At 36.5% G+C, this 18,970-nt stretch overlaps 1 protein-coding gene across 11 annotated transcripts in view; it reads right to left on the reverse strand.

Annotated features, from left to right (window-relative positions):
- LOC125661827 (CUGBP Elav-like family member 3-B) overlaps positions 1-11,760 on the reverse strand; it is a 78,132-nt gene extending 66,372 nt beyond the window's left edge. For all 11 annotated transcript variants that reach the window (XR_008797952.1, XR_008797951.1, XR_008797950.1 and 8 more), the window contains exon 1: positions 11,419-11,760. Coding sequence is in view for 7 of the 11 variants with exons in the window: in XM_056147106.1 (XP_056003081.1) it covers positions 11,419-11,740 (322 nt within the window). In the remaining 4 variants the exon portion in view is untranslated. The remainder of the gene's footprint in view (positions 1-11,418) is intronic.
- Between the last annotated feature and the right edge of the window lie 7,210 nt (positions 11,761-18,970).

Consider the following 18,970-nt stretch of genomic DNA (forward strand, 5'->3'; position numbering starts at 1 on the left):
TTTAGGTCACATGTAAAATTGTACATAAAACAAGAGGCCCATAGATCTTTTTGGTCGCCTGAGTATCACTAGCCCTATAGGCTATATATGGAGTCTATAGTAATTTTCATTTTCTGTATATAGAAGCAAAATCATATCAATTCAACAACAGACAAACAAATGCCACCAAAAGTTTCCATGCTGATGTAAGACATTACATAATATAATATAATGTCACATTTACACTATGTGACTATTTAGGACCTGCCTTAGAGTCATGCAGAACCTTAGAGTCATGCAGAACCCCGGGGCTCCGAAATTCACAAGTTAGGTACACCCTTTCCTGCTTTTCCTAAATATGCATGAGTGTTTATACAGTGTCAATAACATTAAAGATGGAGTATTTCAAATGATAATGATCTCTGGAACCAAAACCGATTCTCCTTGGATCAGGAAATTCACATTCTTGGTACAGGGTTAACTGCTGCCTTCTAGATATCCATCTATTTTCAATTTAGCATCATTAGCATTTCAGAAGATATTATTTATATGTTTTACACATAACACTATATACCAAGTTTGGTCCCGCCATGGATTCAGAACTTCTACTTCGTCCCGTGGGGATCCGGGTTAGAATAGGTCCTCAATACCCCTTGCTTGTCGTAAGAGACGACTAAATGGGGTGGTCCTTCCGACGCCCCGGGTCACAGCAGGTGTGGCACGATAAAGATCCCTCACCTCTCACAAGCCGTAAGCGCCGAGGATAGGCCTAAATTATGCAGCCCTTCACCGGCAATGGTGACGTCTCCACATGAGTGAAAAATTTTCGAGCAATATACAACTAACCAGAACCTCTATCCCGAGGATCATGAAATCTACAATTTTGGTAGAGGTCTTCCTTGCTCTACATTACTATGCAGTTAGTTTTTCTTACAAATATGAGGTTGTGGAGAAGATTTTGAAAATTGATAAATATTTGGTAAATATTTGGCAGTTTTTGCCCATACTCCAGGGGTGCAGGAGTCTTGAAAGTTACAATTTAACCCCCACCCCTTATACCAAAGATGTTTCATACCAAATTTGAAAAGCATTGGAATGGTTGTTATCAAGAAGTTTAAAGTATGCAGACCAATAGCAATAGGTCATAAGAGTAACTCACGTGACCTAAAAACAATTGGAAGCTAAATCGTCAGTAAAATGGCTACCTTTACAGCACGTAACATCTTTTTACAGGATTGACCCAGAAAAAAGGGCAATGACTGATTGGCTCGTGAAAAATCCGACATGGTTAGGGTATTCATACAGCGATGACAGGGCATCTTGTGAACTGTGCAGCTCTGGTAAAAAAAAAAAAAAAAGGAAATTCTCGAGAAAAGGCAGTCGGCACTGCGCATGTAAGGTACGGGAGGAACATTTAAAGCTTTTTCAACCCCTTGTCATTCTGAAAAGATTTCTTCAGATGAATTTTCATTGTTATGCAAGGGAAAGCAAACTGCTTCATATCAAGCGAGTGTGATGAGATAGTTAGCGAAAACGGCAAATCGTCGGCACAATCATTCAAACACTCGTCTTTTGCGGTAACTTAAACATTGCACGTCGAGGACACAAAGTTTGATGTTTTTGTTAAGATACAGGAGTAAAGATAATTCACTTCTGATTGAACATTTAAAGTCTAGATTACTTTCTCATCTCCTTTCTTCCAAAATGACATCATAAAGATATGTGGAAGCATTTTAAGTGACGAAATTGTAAGGGATTACAATATGACCCGATGTTTTGAATTCATGGTAGATGAAGCTAATTGTGTTGCAACGATTGAACAAATGATCCCATTTGCCTTAGATTGCATGATGCAAAAAAGAAAAAAGGATCAGAGAGGATTCGCAGCGAATTTCCACCACCAGAGACGCAATGAGAGATTCTGTGTACATGTAATGGTTAGATGTAATTAAAATGCACCGACAAAAGTATGATGATTAGGAAATTAATATTGCGGAGTACAAATAATGATCACAGAAATAGTATCTGTCGCATTGGAAAGCACAGCATTTGAATCTCTCCATAGTACATATATGCAAGGTAGTTTTGGTACGAAATATACTGCAAACTATCCAACATGGAGCTTTACTGTTTGATTTGTCTGCCAAGAAGGTAGAAATATTTAAGGAGCCTCAATGAGGATGTCGCAAAGGAAAAGATGGAGAGTCGAAAAATCCTGAAAACACTAGTACTACGTGAAACACGCTGGGCTTCAAAATCTTAGACCTTTTTCACATTCAGAGCAGCTCTATTCCCAACCCACGCTTCTACAGGTGAACTTCTACAGGGGAACTAGCGACTGTTCATGGCGATTATTTAAGGTAAGCTTCTATAGGGGAACTAGCGACTGTTCATGGCGATTATTTAAGGTAAGCTTCTATAGGGGAACTATCGACTGTTCATGGTGATTATTTAAGGTAAGCTTCTATAGGGGAACTAGCGACTGTTCATGGCGATTATTTAAGGTAAACTTCCATCGAGATCTGCAATTTCAATTTGCATCCGGTGATGTACAAATTTTGAATGTTTTTGCATGCATACCGGTGTGAGTGTACGTTCAGTAGGAGGAGGAGGGTAAAAGACATCTTCCCTATGTAATAGCTACGAATCGTCTCTCCGGACTTTGCTTGATGAACATATCCATGGAAGGGCAATCGTCACTGACGTTATTGATATTTTGCCAACAAAAAGAAAGAAATGGCAATACATTTGGAATAGCCCTAATAACTGCATTTGATATATTCTGGTTAATATGCTTATTAAAACGTCAATTGGTTTATGTTTCAGTTCGTCAATTATTAAATAAAATGTTGTTTAAATGTTAAATATAACACCTATATGGACCTAAACAAAAGATGCATTTGTTGTTTGGAAAACCATTAGAATTATTCTACTTTTCTTGGCAATGTTAATGATAATACTATACAGAAGTTGTCAACATAATATGTGCAACTATTCGTTTACAGGTCTTTTTCAAGTTAACAAAAATAAAATGAAACGGAAGAAGTTCATATTTACACGTAAAATTATCATACATTGTATGAAATGATCGATTGAGGTATCCTGTGGGGATCTGGGTTAGAATAAGTCATCAGTATCCCTTGTATATCGTAAGAGCCGACTAAATGGGGCGGTCACAGGATAAAGATCCCTCCTTGCTCTAAGGCCGTAAGCGCCGAGCATAGGCCTAAATTTTGCAACCCTTCATCAGCAATGGTGATATCTTCATATGAGCAACATAAGCAACATTCTCCGTCATAAAAGAGTCCAGTCGTGTATTCCAATTTATTTCAAGTTCAAGTCTACATCCGGTATTTCCTACAAATATAATTCTACTATTTCATCCAAACGTTTTAATTATAAACAAACTTTGCAGTGCCTATATATATACCATCTTATACGTAATCCGCCAACGTGTTCTTGTTCTTCATCTTCTTTCAACTATAGTCCAGCTGGACATGTCATTACTGGTGATGTTGATATAGTTAAAAATGAGGACCTCAAATCAGTTGTTCTAAAAGGTCCTAAATACACAGAACCTCGGTCTTTCAATTGGCGACAGAATTTCATTTCTATTATGAATTATGTCGAAGATTATGCCAGGCGATGGGCTAAATATGAAAAAGAAGAACTTGATACATTATCAGGATGGATTAAAAGTATAAGAGGAATATTAAATCCCGCATTGGACATATTAAAATAAAAGTACGTACTATCTATCCTTCTGTGTTTAATAATCCAGAAGTGATAAAAGAATTAGATAGGTTACATGAGGAAAATGTTTTGGTTCCAGCTGACAAAGTATGTAACATTGTTTTGTTTGTAAGGCTCATTATTATAACTGTATTTTAAACGAACTTGGTATTAATTACACTTTTGGAAATCGGACTTATATTCCAACTGCCCTTTCAAAAGACGAGTTTTCAAAACCATGCTTCAATTTTAAACAAATTTAATATCCCAGTCAATGGGTCGGATGGATATGAGTTGCCGTACCTATACTGGATTCCTAAACTTCATAAAAACCCTGAAAAACAAAGATACATTGCTCGATCCAGTAAATGTTCTACCAAGTCCCTATCTTTGCTCCTCACGAAAATATTAACAGCTGTGTAGGAGAAACTTCAAACGTACTGTGCGACTACAAATACCAGAAGTGGTGTAAATCAAATGTAGATTCTAAAAAATTTTAAAGAAGTTTTAATAAACACTTTTCGCAAATCAGCAACATCAAAACGTATGACTTTTAAACACTTTACACGACCATTCCTCACGATAAATTAAAGACTAGACCTTTTGACATCATAGACAGTTGCTTCTTCCAACAAAAATGGAAATTGCAAATATTCCTATCTAGTGATCTGTCGTCCAAAAAATTACTTTCTTAAACGCCACTCTGATACCACGCATAAATACTCTGAAGTTGAAATAAAGAATATAAGTTTCTCATTGACAATATCTTCGTGGTCTTTAGTGATCAGATCTTCCAACAGTGAATTGGAATCCCCATGGGCACGAATTGTGGTCCTTTGTTACTGACCTGTTTTTATATTCCTGTGAAGCAGAATTTATTCAAAAACTTTTACGTGAGAAGAAAAAATATCTTGCTGTGGTCTTCAATTCGACATTTAGATATATCGACATATTATCTATCAACAATAATAATATAAATTCATATGTCGATTCGATATATCCCAGTGAACTCGAAATAAAAGACACCACAGTGTCCTCCACTTCTGCTTCATACTTAGATATTTTATTGAAAGTAGATATTAAAGGCAAACTAACAACTTTATGACAAACGGGATGATTTCAGCTTCTCCATCGTCAACTTCCCATATGAATGTTGCAATAGCCCATTATCACCTGCATATGGTGTTTATATCTTTCAACTGATTCGATACGCAAGAGCTTGCTCTGCGTACGGTAAGTTTTTAAATCGAAGCAGGCTACTGACAAACAAGTTCATGATGCAAGGGTTCCAACAGTCTCGTTGAAAGTCATCATTTCGCAAATTCTATGGTGGTTACATGTATAACGATCAGGTTTGCCAATACATCCTATCATTGGGTCAAATGCTATCTGATGTGTTTCATAAGGATTGTTAGGCCGTTCTTGGCACACTGATTTTGACTACGGATGACTCCGTTTACCTGATCGAGATATACATGTAGGGTTTTAGCGGTCTACCCGAAGGACCGCCCCATTTAGTCTCCTTTTACGACAAGCAGGCCCTATTCTAACCTGGGTCAACATGGGCAATTTTAACAATATAGGTTCGAAATGATAAAAGCATGTATACAAGCACTGAAAAGGCCACGACACTGATGGTTTTTTCGAAGCAACTCGCGTCTTTATCAAGAGACATACATGTATATTACATTAACAAATATCACACACACCCCAAAAACCGACAAATATCAATAATATACATTGTTAACAAAAATGATACACTGTTGTACTGATTTGAGAAAAATATATATGTACGTACGTCAGAAAATAACTAGAGAAACTTGATATACCAATGTGTCCTGTTCTCCTCTATAGGTATTTTCTTTGTTATCCTGAATGGATCCCTAACACAGTAAATCTGACACGCTACATGTAATAACGAATTTCTCAGTGCTTTTGTAAAGTGTACAAATATTATGACAATGTTATATTCATTGGCAAATTGTTTATATTACATGAACACCAGAATACTGGAGAGGATTTTGAATAATTTAGTGTGGTGTTTTTGGTAATGAAAGATCGTTATCTTACGTAGAATATAAACAAAACAAATCAACAGGTAGACCCTCCAATCACGCTGATGGAAACTGACAGGTTTAGTGGACAATTTAAACTATAGCACACCTTTAACACTACCATTAGTTACGGCGCTCGCTTCGCAGTCAGATGGTTGTGGGTTCGATTCGTGGTGACCGCGTACAAAGTCGTTGTTCATTCACGAATAACGCGGCATTTAAAGTATTTCGGACTAGACCTAACAATCGCACGTCCTGTCACAATCGGCGGGTAATGAATCCTACATAGGTCAAAATGCTGGCACTGAAAGCTGGTACCGTCTCCAATTGTCTGTATTTGTTTATTTTCATTTCTTTGATAATTCAAATACCATTAATGGAGTATCATTACAGATGGTTGGGGTGTTGTTTACGTCCCATCGAGAATTTTCACTCATATTGAGGCGTCCTCAGCTATAGATGGCGCTTTCGGCTGCAGCAGTGAGGGTTCTTTAATGTGCTAACGTCTGTCGCAACACGGAGTCTTCGTTTTTAACCTCATTTCTGAAATACTCATGGTTCTCATTTCTAAATGATGAAAATGGTACCATCCCCAATGTGTCCCTGTGGTGAGGCAGAACAAGATACAACACATATTCTACAGACATGCATGAACCATCAGGCATTGAGACAAAGGATATGGTCATTACCAACAACCATCCAGGAAAAGCTATTTGGAACAGTGGAGGACTTACAGAAGATCACCAGATTCGTAGAGGAAGCAGAAATCCAAGTGTAGAGGCGAACGACAAGAAGAAGAAGAAGAAGATTTCTAAATGGCGAAGTAACGATCACTACCTATGTTTGGGGTTTGACGTGACATGGTACGAGGGAGACTCACGACCTCCAGGTTACGAAGCGAACGCTCTGCCACTGAACTACCGCGACCGGTAAAAATTCTCGCATAGAACAAAAACGACCAATATATATATATATAAAAGATTTGTTGGCACAATGCCCTAATAAGTTTCCTTCGCATTTAGAAGTGAGAATAAGAGTCGTTTGTATTAGACTTTGAAAACTGAGGTCCCCAGGCGACAGACTCTGGCGCGATCAAGAACACTCACTAGCTGTAGAGGAAGTGCTACAAATGCAGACCGATGCAGTCCGCTCATTGAGGGTTTAATACAGTGACAACACCTGCCGCGACCCAGGCCTTGGTCTTGAAGGTCTCATTCGTAAGATCTTTTATTTAAATTCATGTAGAGACATCACCAACTTTAGGTGAAGTACCACAAAATTTGACGTATGAACGGCGCTAATTACGGCCAGATGGGTTCATTTCCTACCGTGACGGACCACCCCTCCTGCCACACTACTTTGGTCCCGAGTGAGTACTAAGAATGGTCTAAATTTGTGGAACTTCACCTACAGCTGGTAATGTCTCATTATGAGTGAACAAATATCGACTGAACGTTAAAAAAAAAAACAGAAAAAAAACTTGACTAGCTAACACTTATGAAATGATGTTTGATTTTGTTATAAACATTTGATTTTGTTATAAACATTTGATTTTGTTATAAACATTTGGTTTTGTTATAAACATTTGATTTTGTTATAAACATTTGATTTTGTTATAAACATTTGATTTTGTTATAAACATTTGGTTTTGTTATAAACATTTGATTTTGTTATAATCATTGGAACAAAATAGAGACTAGAATACTGACGAAAACAGAGAGATTACATTGCATGTACTGGGGGACACACTGTAAGTAGATCAAACAATTTTATAATTCAGACTGTCTAGCGGTACCAGCTCCTGTATTCAAAATATCAAGGTTCTCAAATCACTTAATTAACATAACAGTACTACTGGATTACTGTTACATGTATGGGTGGACCTCCCGTCAGACACCATGTGACCGGATGTACGATCAAATAACGACTGCTTTATCATACTTAAAAAGATAACCGTTGAATATGGCTTCGAATTACCAAAAAAAAAAAAAAAAAAAATCAGGGAAAGTTAATTAAGTTGTTATACTAAGCATGTGCACAGCTAATGATAGATATAATTGATGGTCATTCTTGCAGATATAACACGCTCCTCTGGCGGTCTGCGAGTTCATGGAACTACTTCACTTCCGCTTGGCTTTGCGCTTCAGTAATATGTACTCACATGCTATCAAATTAAGACACAGTTGATTATAGCAGTATGTGTAAAAAATGAAGAGAAAATCATATTACAGACACACCAAAGACTCTGACAAGTGGGAGTGTAGAGGGTTTCTCCGACCGTTACCATGGCGAGTAATTAAACATTATAATTCATCGGCTTATCTAGCCATCTATTTCATCAACTTACAAAACATACTTCCTCTTTCAAATGAAACTCTCGTTGAACATGATGAAACTTTACCCCAATATCTACTTCGTGGGGGCAGAGCTGAGGAAGGGTTCCCTATCTCTCAACGTCGAGGTACCGATTGGCGCGGAGTTTACTACAACTATTGTGCGACCATAGAGGTTGTAGGTAGGTCTGTACAGAATATACAGTGAACATCGTCACAATGACTGCCTTCCATTTAAAACATTAATGAAAATATAAATATCAGCAATATTAGTGTATTCCTTTTAGATTTAATTGCCTAGCTGAGTAACTCAGTAGTTTAGCGTGTCGACTGATGAATTGTAGATCGCGGGTTCGAGTCCAGCATGGGTTTTAACATCTTCGCGCAAGCCAAGTGCCCGATTCGCTTACTCTCATCTAATGAATCGAGCGAGTTATCGTTCTTGACGTAAACAAAATCTACCCAATCAGATAACGTATTATAATTTCTGTTACATGTGTATGTTTACAAAATGAAGTTGACAGATGAAAACAATAAAAATGTTTTTTATTTATGTGTGCATACTTGCTGTACGCCTATGTCACTTTTGTGTTTAAGTCGTAAATCATGTATCAAAACACGTCATTCAGATTTCAGCGTTTCTACTTTCGTTTTGATATTGTACTCATGTTCAGTTTATTTCAGCACATACCGTCCTTTATCATTATTTGGGTGAGGTAAATGATCGATTTTCTCTATAAGTTGATCGTAAACCCAAATAATTTTTCCGAAAATCGTCCGCCTTTGTTTTTGTTTTGGACAAAATGTCACGACATACATGTAGGCGACAACACGGACTAGACATGGGGGACGCCATTACTCAAACCAAGCTGATGTATGGCGCGATTTGATTGGATGCCTTGGATTTTAATTTTTTAAAAGATTTTTTTCTACTAAAACTGCATTTTTTGACTAAATAAAAGTGAATTTGAAAGTCTTCAATTTCAATATATATACTTTTCACCCATATAAATTTTTTCTGGTGTAGTATTCCTCCTAAACTTTATAACCTGTTCTCCGTTTTATGACCTCCAAGCTGAGAAAATGTACTCAGCAGTAATGATTGAAATGCCCACAGGTCTATGTACGCTATATGTAGGTACCACGACAAAGTGAACAGCCATCTCTCGCATGAGATTGTGGCTCTGCATCATGGGATTGCCATCTATATTTCTGTATAGACAAAGTGAACAGCCATCTTTCAAATGAAAGTACTGCTCTGCATCATGGGATTGCCGGCTATATTTCTGTATAGACAAAGTGAACACCTATCTCTCAGATGAGATTGTTGCTCAGCATCATGGGATTGCCGACTATATTTGTGTAGACGATCTGTAGCGATACGGTGAACGTTCTCTTGTTTAATGGATTTGTACGAAACAAAGTACGGTAGCGCCGCTATACCCGTGAATATACAAACGGTCATAGCGTGTACGAATGGGAGAGAATGTAAATAGAATGGGTGTGTATATATAGACAGGTAAACTTCTCTCTCTCTCTCTCTCTCTCTCTCTCTCTCTCTCTCTCTCTCTCTCTCGTCTCGCTCTTTTTCTCCGTTTTACTTTGTCCGCCCCCACTACTGAACTTTTTTGACATACTGAGTAGTACTCGTCTCTGGGAACAAAGTTCCAAGAAACTAAAACAGTTATTAGGTTTGTTATTGACCGCCTACAGAAGTATATCGACATGATCAACCTGAAGTATTCTCGAGTTAGTCAGTAACAAACCTAATAATCCGGTGAGAATTTTAAGGTGGCAGTTGTTGATCCAGAACATTTTTAAGGACAGGAATACGACCCAATTTTGTACCTTTGAAGACCCAAATCTGACCCCCCCCCCCCAAAACCAATCCATTTTTGTCCACCACCACCACCACCCCACCCCCCAAAAAAATTGAAACCAAATAGGGTGGATGCAACCCCCGTAACCCCCTTTAAACCCGCCATTGGATGGAACATGAAAACCTAATTATTACGATTTTTAATAACACATTATTTCAATTTCAATAGATTCTATTTTGTATAGAAACAAATAAAAATAATACTATGACGTATTGCGGTATATCTTACATGTGAAATGTAAATGACCCGCGCTTATAACGTATAGAAAAGTAAATAATTTTCAATTTGTTGTAAATTGCCATAACATATTAATAGTATGATAGAGAGAGGGGAGGGGTCTATCGTAAAATGTGACTGTCTTCCTCAACAGGTGGTGCTTGGTATGGGGAATAGTAAGGTTAGATTTACCCACATCTTCACCTATTACGATCTGTGCCATATGTTTTGAACAGCTAGAAAACAATCAAAACGTTGGATATACATTTATGTACCAGTTCCATTGCTTCGCTTTACGAATATAAATCAATTCTAACGAAAAGCAAATATAATTTTGAAAAAATGCAACAAATTGTTCCTTAGTCTGTTTCCTTCCATTAGGAGTTTACATGTGTGACTTCTGTATGGAGGTTAGGGGGATGCTTGTTATCAAACGCCATTTGTGAGACAAGAATTTATTAGTGAACATATGTTTCTGTCACTTTCAGCATAGAATGGCAAACTAACAAATCGTTACTATACAGTTGGCATTTGAGCGTGGAACGCGCTTCACGTCATAACCTTTGTATTGTGTTTACATTCCGGACAGGTTGTTTCAATACAACGGATACGCATTCTTGCAATTTGTTTATTTGATGCCGATTCCTTCCTCTTTACACGGCTAATTATGATGATAAACCCGAGAAGACCTGACCTATGTCGACATAACAAAATATTCACAAACTGTATTATAGGTACACGTATATGATGAAATGAATTCAACTTCAAAAGGTCTTTATAACATTAAACTATTCAGTAAAGTTTTATACAGTTATAATAAAAGCATTGAAGAATGCATTTTGTGCGCGTGTCCAACCTGCAATTGATATTACTGAAACTCGTATATATATATATATATATATATATATATATATATATATATATATATATATATATCAAACTCAAGCTTGAGTTTTCTTTTATTTGAGCAGTCAAACTTTGAGTAAAATATCAGACTTAAGTCCAAGTTTCGACACAAGTTTTTTTCTTCCGAGAAACCAGGCCAGGGTTCGGGGACATACTCCTTGTGCCCCTTTGGATCCGCGCTTGTTTTCACATTTGAATACTGTACTAGTGTACATGTATTACAGAAATTTACATCCCGCATGGATATCAGATGAGTGAATATAAAATTTTAAACAGAGTTTATATCGCACATGCACTATAACACGCGCAATTACGTACCTTTATGTATGCCAGTGAATCTGTCCTTAAGAACGGTCAATTCATATATTTGTCCAAATTCTTCAAAAATTGGGCGCAACTCCTTCTCTTCAAGGGTTCGAGGTATCTGTCCAACAAACAACTTAACGGTGTCGTGACTCTTTAGGGGGATCCCGGACCCGACCCCAGCTCCGGTCTGTATTTGTGTTTGTAGACTTCCGTTAGGTATATGCAGAGGACCGGAAAGATGTGAAGTTGGGAGACTTTGTCCGTGGGGCGGGGCAGGTCTGTGATGAATTAACTGGTCTGTAAGCACTCCACCTACAAGGGCAGTCATCGTCATTTAACTCCACGGCAGCACACAACATAGAACAGGTGAACGTCACAAAACTCTCTGAAGAAGCGAAGGTCGGAAGCAAAAAGGAGCCTCCAGATTTCCGATGCTTTGGGAAGTAGCCAATACCCGCGCGTGTAGCAAACTGTCGATGACTCTAAGCCACAGGTGTCAACAGACTCGCGATATTCCGGGAAGCACACGCTAGTGTCGGCCGGAAGTGAAGGGGTCGAAAAGTATTGAGGGCCTCAGTAGAAACAAAGTGTTGAAGATTTCGTTATTTACTCAATTACATATTGGAGATGCATTGATTTGGCGAGATTTTGCGTAAGGCGAGATTTGACAAAGAAATCAATAGGTAGATAGGGGCAGACTGATAATGGCACTTTCTCTGAAGCAATGAGCGTCGAATGCGGGAAATAGTGGTGCAGGATAAATCGCTAGCTTGCACATTTATGAAGTACGTATGTGTATTTAATTCAGAGTTTAAGACTTTATACACTATGATGCCTCCCGTATCGTGTGCACTTGGTCAGGTTCCACTGGGCTGGGAGCGCTTGAAGTGGTTCTTGCGGAAAACCTATGTCACCAGAAAATTATTTCATCTTTCTAGGTCGATTGGGTCTTGTATTACATTGATCTATGCTAAAGCAATGAACTATTTTCATAACAACCAATAAAGCCAACACAGGAGCAGATGGACATTTCTCAGATTGATAAATTTTGTGCGGTATCGACGCAACAAAGTCATTTAGATCGTGCTTTCTGTAATCAATTAGAGAGCACAGTTCCGTGTATCCTACAAAATGGTGATGTCTTCGCTCAGTCACGCTGGTTATGTATTTAGTATGTTATTAATTCACTACTAAGATTTTAAACATTGGATAATTAATCAACCCTTTCTACATCAAAGCGGAAGCTTCACCCGTGTTCTAATTGACTTTTATATAAATAATATGATGCTCACACTGTCGCCAGAGCCTAGGAGTACGCGATGCACACATATTTAAAACAGTTAACATCGGGGAATGTGATATGAATCTTCATTGATTATCAATCGTCTTTGTCTTGTACAAGAGAACATTAAACATTACATTAATTACACATGCGAAACGTGGGGGGAAAAATCAACAGACTTCCTTTTGCGCGATCGTAAACTAGCTTCACTGCGCTCTCGTCAGCCATGCTGGGCGGTTTATGGTATGTTTAAAATCGACAGAGGACACTCTCTCTGCAAAATACATCGCTATTTGATTTGAATCACGTCACTGGAATTAATTACACGTTATTTTTGGAACCCATTATTGCCCTCATTAATAGTAGTAGAATTCTAAGCACCTGCTTTATTTGACTGAAAGGATATTCTCGTTAGAAGGCGCGTGATTATAATCATGTGAAATTGGACTAGCAGTATGAACAGCCGTTCTGATTTTTGTTAACATACAATGATACATTTGCATGTATACATATCGTTTAAGCGATATCACGTATTCAACTTGAAATAAATCATATCGCTAAACAATTTTAAAAGTGATATCAGGGTAAGTATGAAATGGTTTTACTTCAACAATTAAATGATATTACTTCACATGGGTCCTACGTTGCAAAAAATGAAATAAAAATAAGCATACTGAATATCACCTACTCACAGACTGAATATCACTTACTTACAGACTGAATATCACGTACTTACATACTGAATATCATGTACTTATAATTACAAACTGAATATCACGTACTTACATAATGAATATCACGTACTTACATAATGAATATCACGTACTTACATAATGAATATCACGTATTTACAGACTGAATATCACGTACTTACAGACTGAATATCATGTACTTACAAACTGAATATCACGTACTTACAGACTGAATATCACGTACTTACATACTGAATATCACGTACTTACATACTGAATATCACGTACTTACATACTGAATATCACGAAACATGTTGTCGATCAAGGAAGAACATACGGTATGGGGATTTCATAAAGCACATGATGTTGAAAAGGTTTAAGTTTTTTTTGAAGAAGAAAAAATCGAGAGAGAAAAAACTTCACGAAACAACAACAACAAAAAACACCAACAGCAAAACCGACTAACAAACTAAATGAATATATGTAATATATGGTGTACTACGTAGACATGATTGAGAATAATGACATCTGGATTACTAATAATAAACAAAAATTACATTTATGGGATTTACGCTATTAATGGGTGAAGTGAATTTTTGGAATGTTTATAAAATAATTGAAGGAAGAATGATCGATATAAAGAAAACCAAAATGTATTAGCAAAGTTATCGAACCCTAGTAAATGCACTTTGTATCAGCATCTTATTGATGATATTTGTGTACAATACTACTTAACAAAGCCGACAAATCGTGTATGTAAAAAATATATTGCAGTGGTTTGACTGTCTGCACACAATTTGTACATAAAAAAGGGACGCCATAGTGACGTAGACAGATGCAATAGAATATGTAAATGTTGCAGTGTTAATTCTAATGAAAGCAAATATCATTTTATTTTTCTTTGCCCGCTCTATCAAGAATGAAGACAATAATTCATCTAAAATTTATTTCTATAAGCCAAGTGTTTTGAAGTTTGTTAAATTAGCGAGTGTCAACAATAAAAAACAATGAAGTATTCAAAATTAGAAACTTATGTACAATGTATTATAGCTATAATTACTATGGGTATTATTTTAACGCTGTTTTTCACTTTACTTCATGTAATTCTGTCCTCCAAAATGATGTATGAATGCTAACGGAAATAAACAAACATACTGAATAAAACGTATCTACGTACTGAATATCACGTATTTACAGACTGAATATCACGTATTTACAGACTGAATATCACGTATTTACAGACTGAATATAAAGTATTTACAGACTGAATATAACGTATTTACAGACTGAATATAACGTATTTACAGACTGAATATAACGTATTTACATACTGAATATCACGTACTTACATAATGAATATCACGTATTTACAGACTGAATATCACGTATTTACAGACTGAATAAAACGTACCTACGTACTGAATATCACGTATTTACAGACTGAATATCACGTATTTACAGACTGAATAAAACGTACCTACGTACTGAATATCACGTATTTACAGACTGAATATCACGTATTTACATACTGAATAAAACGTACCTACATATGTACGTACTGAATATCACGTATTTACATACTGTATATCACGTATTTACATACTGAATAAAACGTACCTACGTACTGAATATCGCGTATTTACAAACTGAATATAACGTATTTACATGTTGAATATCACGTATTTACAGGTACTGAATTCCACGTACATGTATTTATATCACGTATTTTCATATTGAATAGATTAACTGAATAACGAGGTCCACCTTGTCATGTAATTGTCGTCAAGCTCCTTTAAAATCAATCATTATACTCTTTTCAGAAGAGCGTAATTTCTTTGTTTCTTATGTAAATCTTCATAATCCAATTCTAATAGTTAGATATTCTACTTGAAACTCTGTCCACAGTTGATTTGCTCTAAGAAAAGGACTGATGGTGATGGTAATATAGGTTTAACAAGATATATGGATATAAATATTGTGGTAAAGAAAGTACAACGATAAATACGGTATGTGTTTGAAACTGCGCTTGCTTAACATTGGATACAGATTCTTACTAAAGCAAAGTTGCGTCCACTTTATTTCCGGACCACGCTTCTAGATTAAAATAAGGTCATAGGACATCATTTTCAAATAGCAGAATGGTGTTCAAGAATGTAAAACCCAACTGGTCTACACAAAAAAAAAAAAAACCTTGATAAGTAATTCTGATATGTAGAACCTGGGACAGGGACACGCAGATGGAATGCACCCGCTTATCGTTCTTGATTATCTCACAAAGACCCAATGCAGCCAATCCCACTTCATATCTAATATAACCCGAGCTGATAAGATTCCATTATTTCTTAATGATTTTAGCCGAAAGACAAATATGAAGCAGTCAATCAAAGAATTTGTACTTATTGCTTTGACAAAAATGGATTGATTCGGCAATATTTTCAGTCGATCACTGACGCAAATGTTGACCATGCTGAGTCATAAACAGAAGCCTAGTAGAAACATGTTTCTTTCGTGCATTAGTATTAGAACCATTTTAATTAACGTTGTAATCTCTTAGTGTATCATTATGTGGACATTACACGTACCTTGTACCTTTAAGGAGAAGGCTTATGTAGGCTCTGCTTGATGCCTATTCCCATTATGTTATACATAATGAAATACCGTCTTAATTTTTAAAACATCATTTTAATCACCGGTTGTTGATTTCCTTGGTTATTTACAAGTAATCAGCATTAGGTACACAAATGTACAATATCTTCAAGAAAAGTTTTTTATACTGTAAATGTAGATATTTACAAGAGAATTACACATATTGTGCTCTAAGATATATTGATATGATAATATACAATATACTATAATAATATATTATAATAATATATAGTTGTGTGTTTAGATTGACAGAGTTCTCTTCGAGCGGACTACTGGATCATTTTCTCTTCTGCTCCGCAGTGGACTATAAGACTCTCTTATGAGTAGCCATGAAATATAAGGTGATTCCACCCGAGGGTTGCAAAAAAGCTGTGAAACCCGAGGCTTTGCCGAGGGTTTTACCGCTTTTTTGCAACCCCGAGGGTGGAATCACCTTAATATTTCATGGCAACTCATAAGAGAGTATTTTTCTCTCATATTTCTAGAGTTTTCCGTTTTCCTTGTGCCAAGCGACGCCATTTTGAGAATTTTCCAATTAATTAATTTTTCGCTGTACATAAAAAATAACACCAGAATTGAATTCTACGACCTTAATTTTGGCAACTACGTTGCCGACAGAAACTCGGCGACGAGTGTATAAGTGAATGATATTAGAGTTATTCCTCTTTGAATAAATCAATAATCAGGGTGATGCGTGACGTAACTCGACAGTCCATCAGCGCGAAACATTTTGACAGACCTAATCAGAATATGAATCCACAACTGCACATTTTTTTTCTTAGAGGAGCATTAATATTGATATTAATTGAGCAGTTATTTAATGACGAGTGTGTGAAGAGAGATTCCAAGTGGTTTTTGTTGGTGAATATGGGCATGGCTAGACTTTCGTTTTCCACGCGTGCAAGGACTCGAGTCTCATAGACATTGGAGGCACTTATTTCACCTGAGACACATATAGGGACAGTAGACGTTGACAGAGTGAATGTGGAGGTAGGCCTAGTACTAATAGACCGTGTGGGCTGGGTTTCTGTGAACTGGCATAATGCACCGAATGACATAGGTGTATGAGGAATTTGTGACTGTTGTTGAGTGTGCGGTAGTTGTTCAAGGAATGTGTAATTTTGTGTCCGGTCACATACACCTGGAGATTATCAGGGACATTACAATCTGTCATTTTTTGTACAAGAGCTTTGCAGACGCTAGTGTTCGTCAATCGAGGCGAGGCAAGTTACAAGCTAGTTGTGTATTGATTATGACGTCACGGGATATGCAAGATAAACGTCAGGTGATATGAAAGATAGAAATATCTTACATACCTTTCTTTCATAGAATATCTGTATCTTACATACGTAGATATGAGAGAAAACAGTTTCTGATATGTATAACTAATATTTCCAGAATCTTCTGCAGATAAGCTTGTCTACAAATCATACTGTTAATTTATATTCAAAATATCAAATCTCTTCGATGATTAAGTAAAAAGTTATTTCAAAATTATTTTATAAAACTAAACACATTTCCTAGTCGTATAGCATGATAATCATCGGAAAAGATATACATTAGCCTCAAGCGAAACCGCCAGGTTTGTATAAACGTTTTCTGAAATCTTTTAACCTTTCCGATGCTTTCGTCGAGTGTCTGCACATTTGTACAAATTTCGCTGTTTCAAACTATTAAATCATAATAATACTCATACAATAACAGAATTATTGACATTTTATAGGTCAATACGCTGTTTAACTACCTTCGAAGTACAATACATGTGTTTTGACCTCGCGCCCGGGCTCTGTGAATAGTATGTACTTCTTATTAGGTTTTTACCTCGCCCCTGGACTCTGTGATTGATTGATTGTATATTGTTTAACGTCCCTCTCGAGAATATTTCACTCACATGGAAACGTCACCATTGCCGGTAAAGGGCTGCGAAATGTAAGCCTATGTTGGGCGCTTATGGCCTTTGAGCAGGGAGATATCTTTATCGTGCCACACCTGCTGTGACACGGGACCTCGGTTTTTGTGGTTTCATTGTATGCTTCACAGGTATAGTTATAAACGATGGTGACTCTAAACCACAAGTTATGAGGCGCCGATACTGTTAAAACGAACGCAAGTAAATCAGAGTCCTTACGTTAAAAGACCAAATGCAGATTAAAAGGCGATCCAGTACAGACTGGCGTATTTTCTATTCATTTTTAGTATTTTCACAAAGGTATCTAAAATTTCAAATATAAAACGCAGTTTATAACACAGTAAAACGTTCATCACTTGAATTATCTTTAAAATATTATGAACATGGACGGGACAACACAAATCTTAACATGTAAACTACAGTACAGTACATATAATGTAAAGTACGGTACTTATAATGTAAATTACAGTACTTATAATGTAAAGTACAGTACTCAGAGTGTAAATTACAGTACTTATAATGTAAATTACAGTACTTATAATGTAACGTAGAGTACTTAGAGTGTAAATCACAGTACTTATAGTGTAAATTACAGTATTTATAATGTAGAGTACAGTACTTAGAGTGTAAATCACAGTACTTATAGTGTAAATTACAGTATTTATAATGTAGAGTCCAGTACTTATGATATTAATTCCAGTACTTATAGTATAAATTACAATGCTAATACAGTGGACTGTCACTAATATCCTCTGGTATTCCACACATGAATGGGGTATTTTAGATATATCAGGTAAATTTCGATTTAATTCTGGTTTTCTTGCATTGGTTAAATATTATCGTTCATTGTCACTTACAATAAAAGAGCATACATTGCACATTGTCACTTACCATAATTTATTTTTTTAACTGCTAACTTACTTTCTGTGAGAAAAAGTCACGAACAACTTGCACTTGATTGCTTAAAATAATTCAAACTTTTTGCTGAAGATCCTGGTGTAGCCGGTACACTCACCGTCTATCAGTATGAAGATC

Source organism: Ostrea edulis, chromosome 8 (genome assembly GCF_947568905.1).
Source record: "Ostrea edulis chromosome 8, xbOstEdul1.1, whole genome shotgun sequence".
NCBI lineage: Eukaryota > Metazoa > Mollusca > Bivalvia > Ostreida > Ostreidae > Ostrea > Ostrea edulis.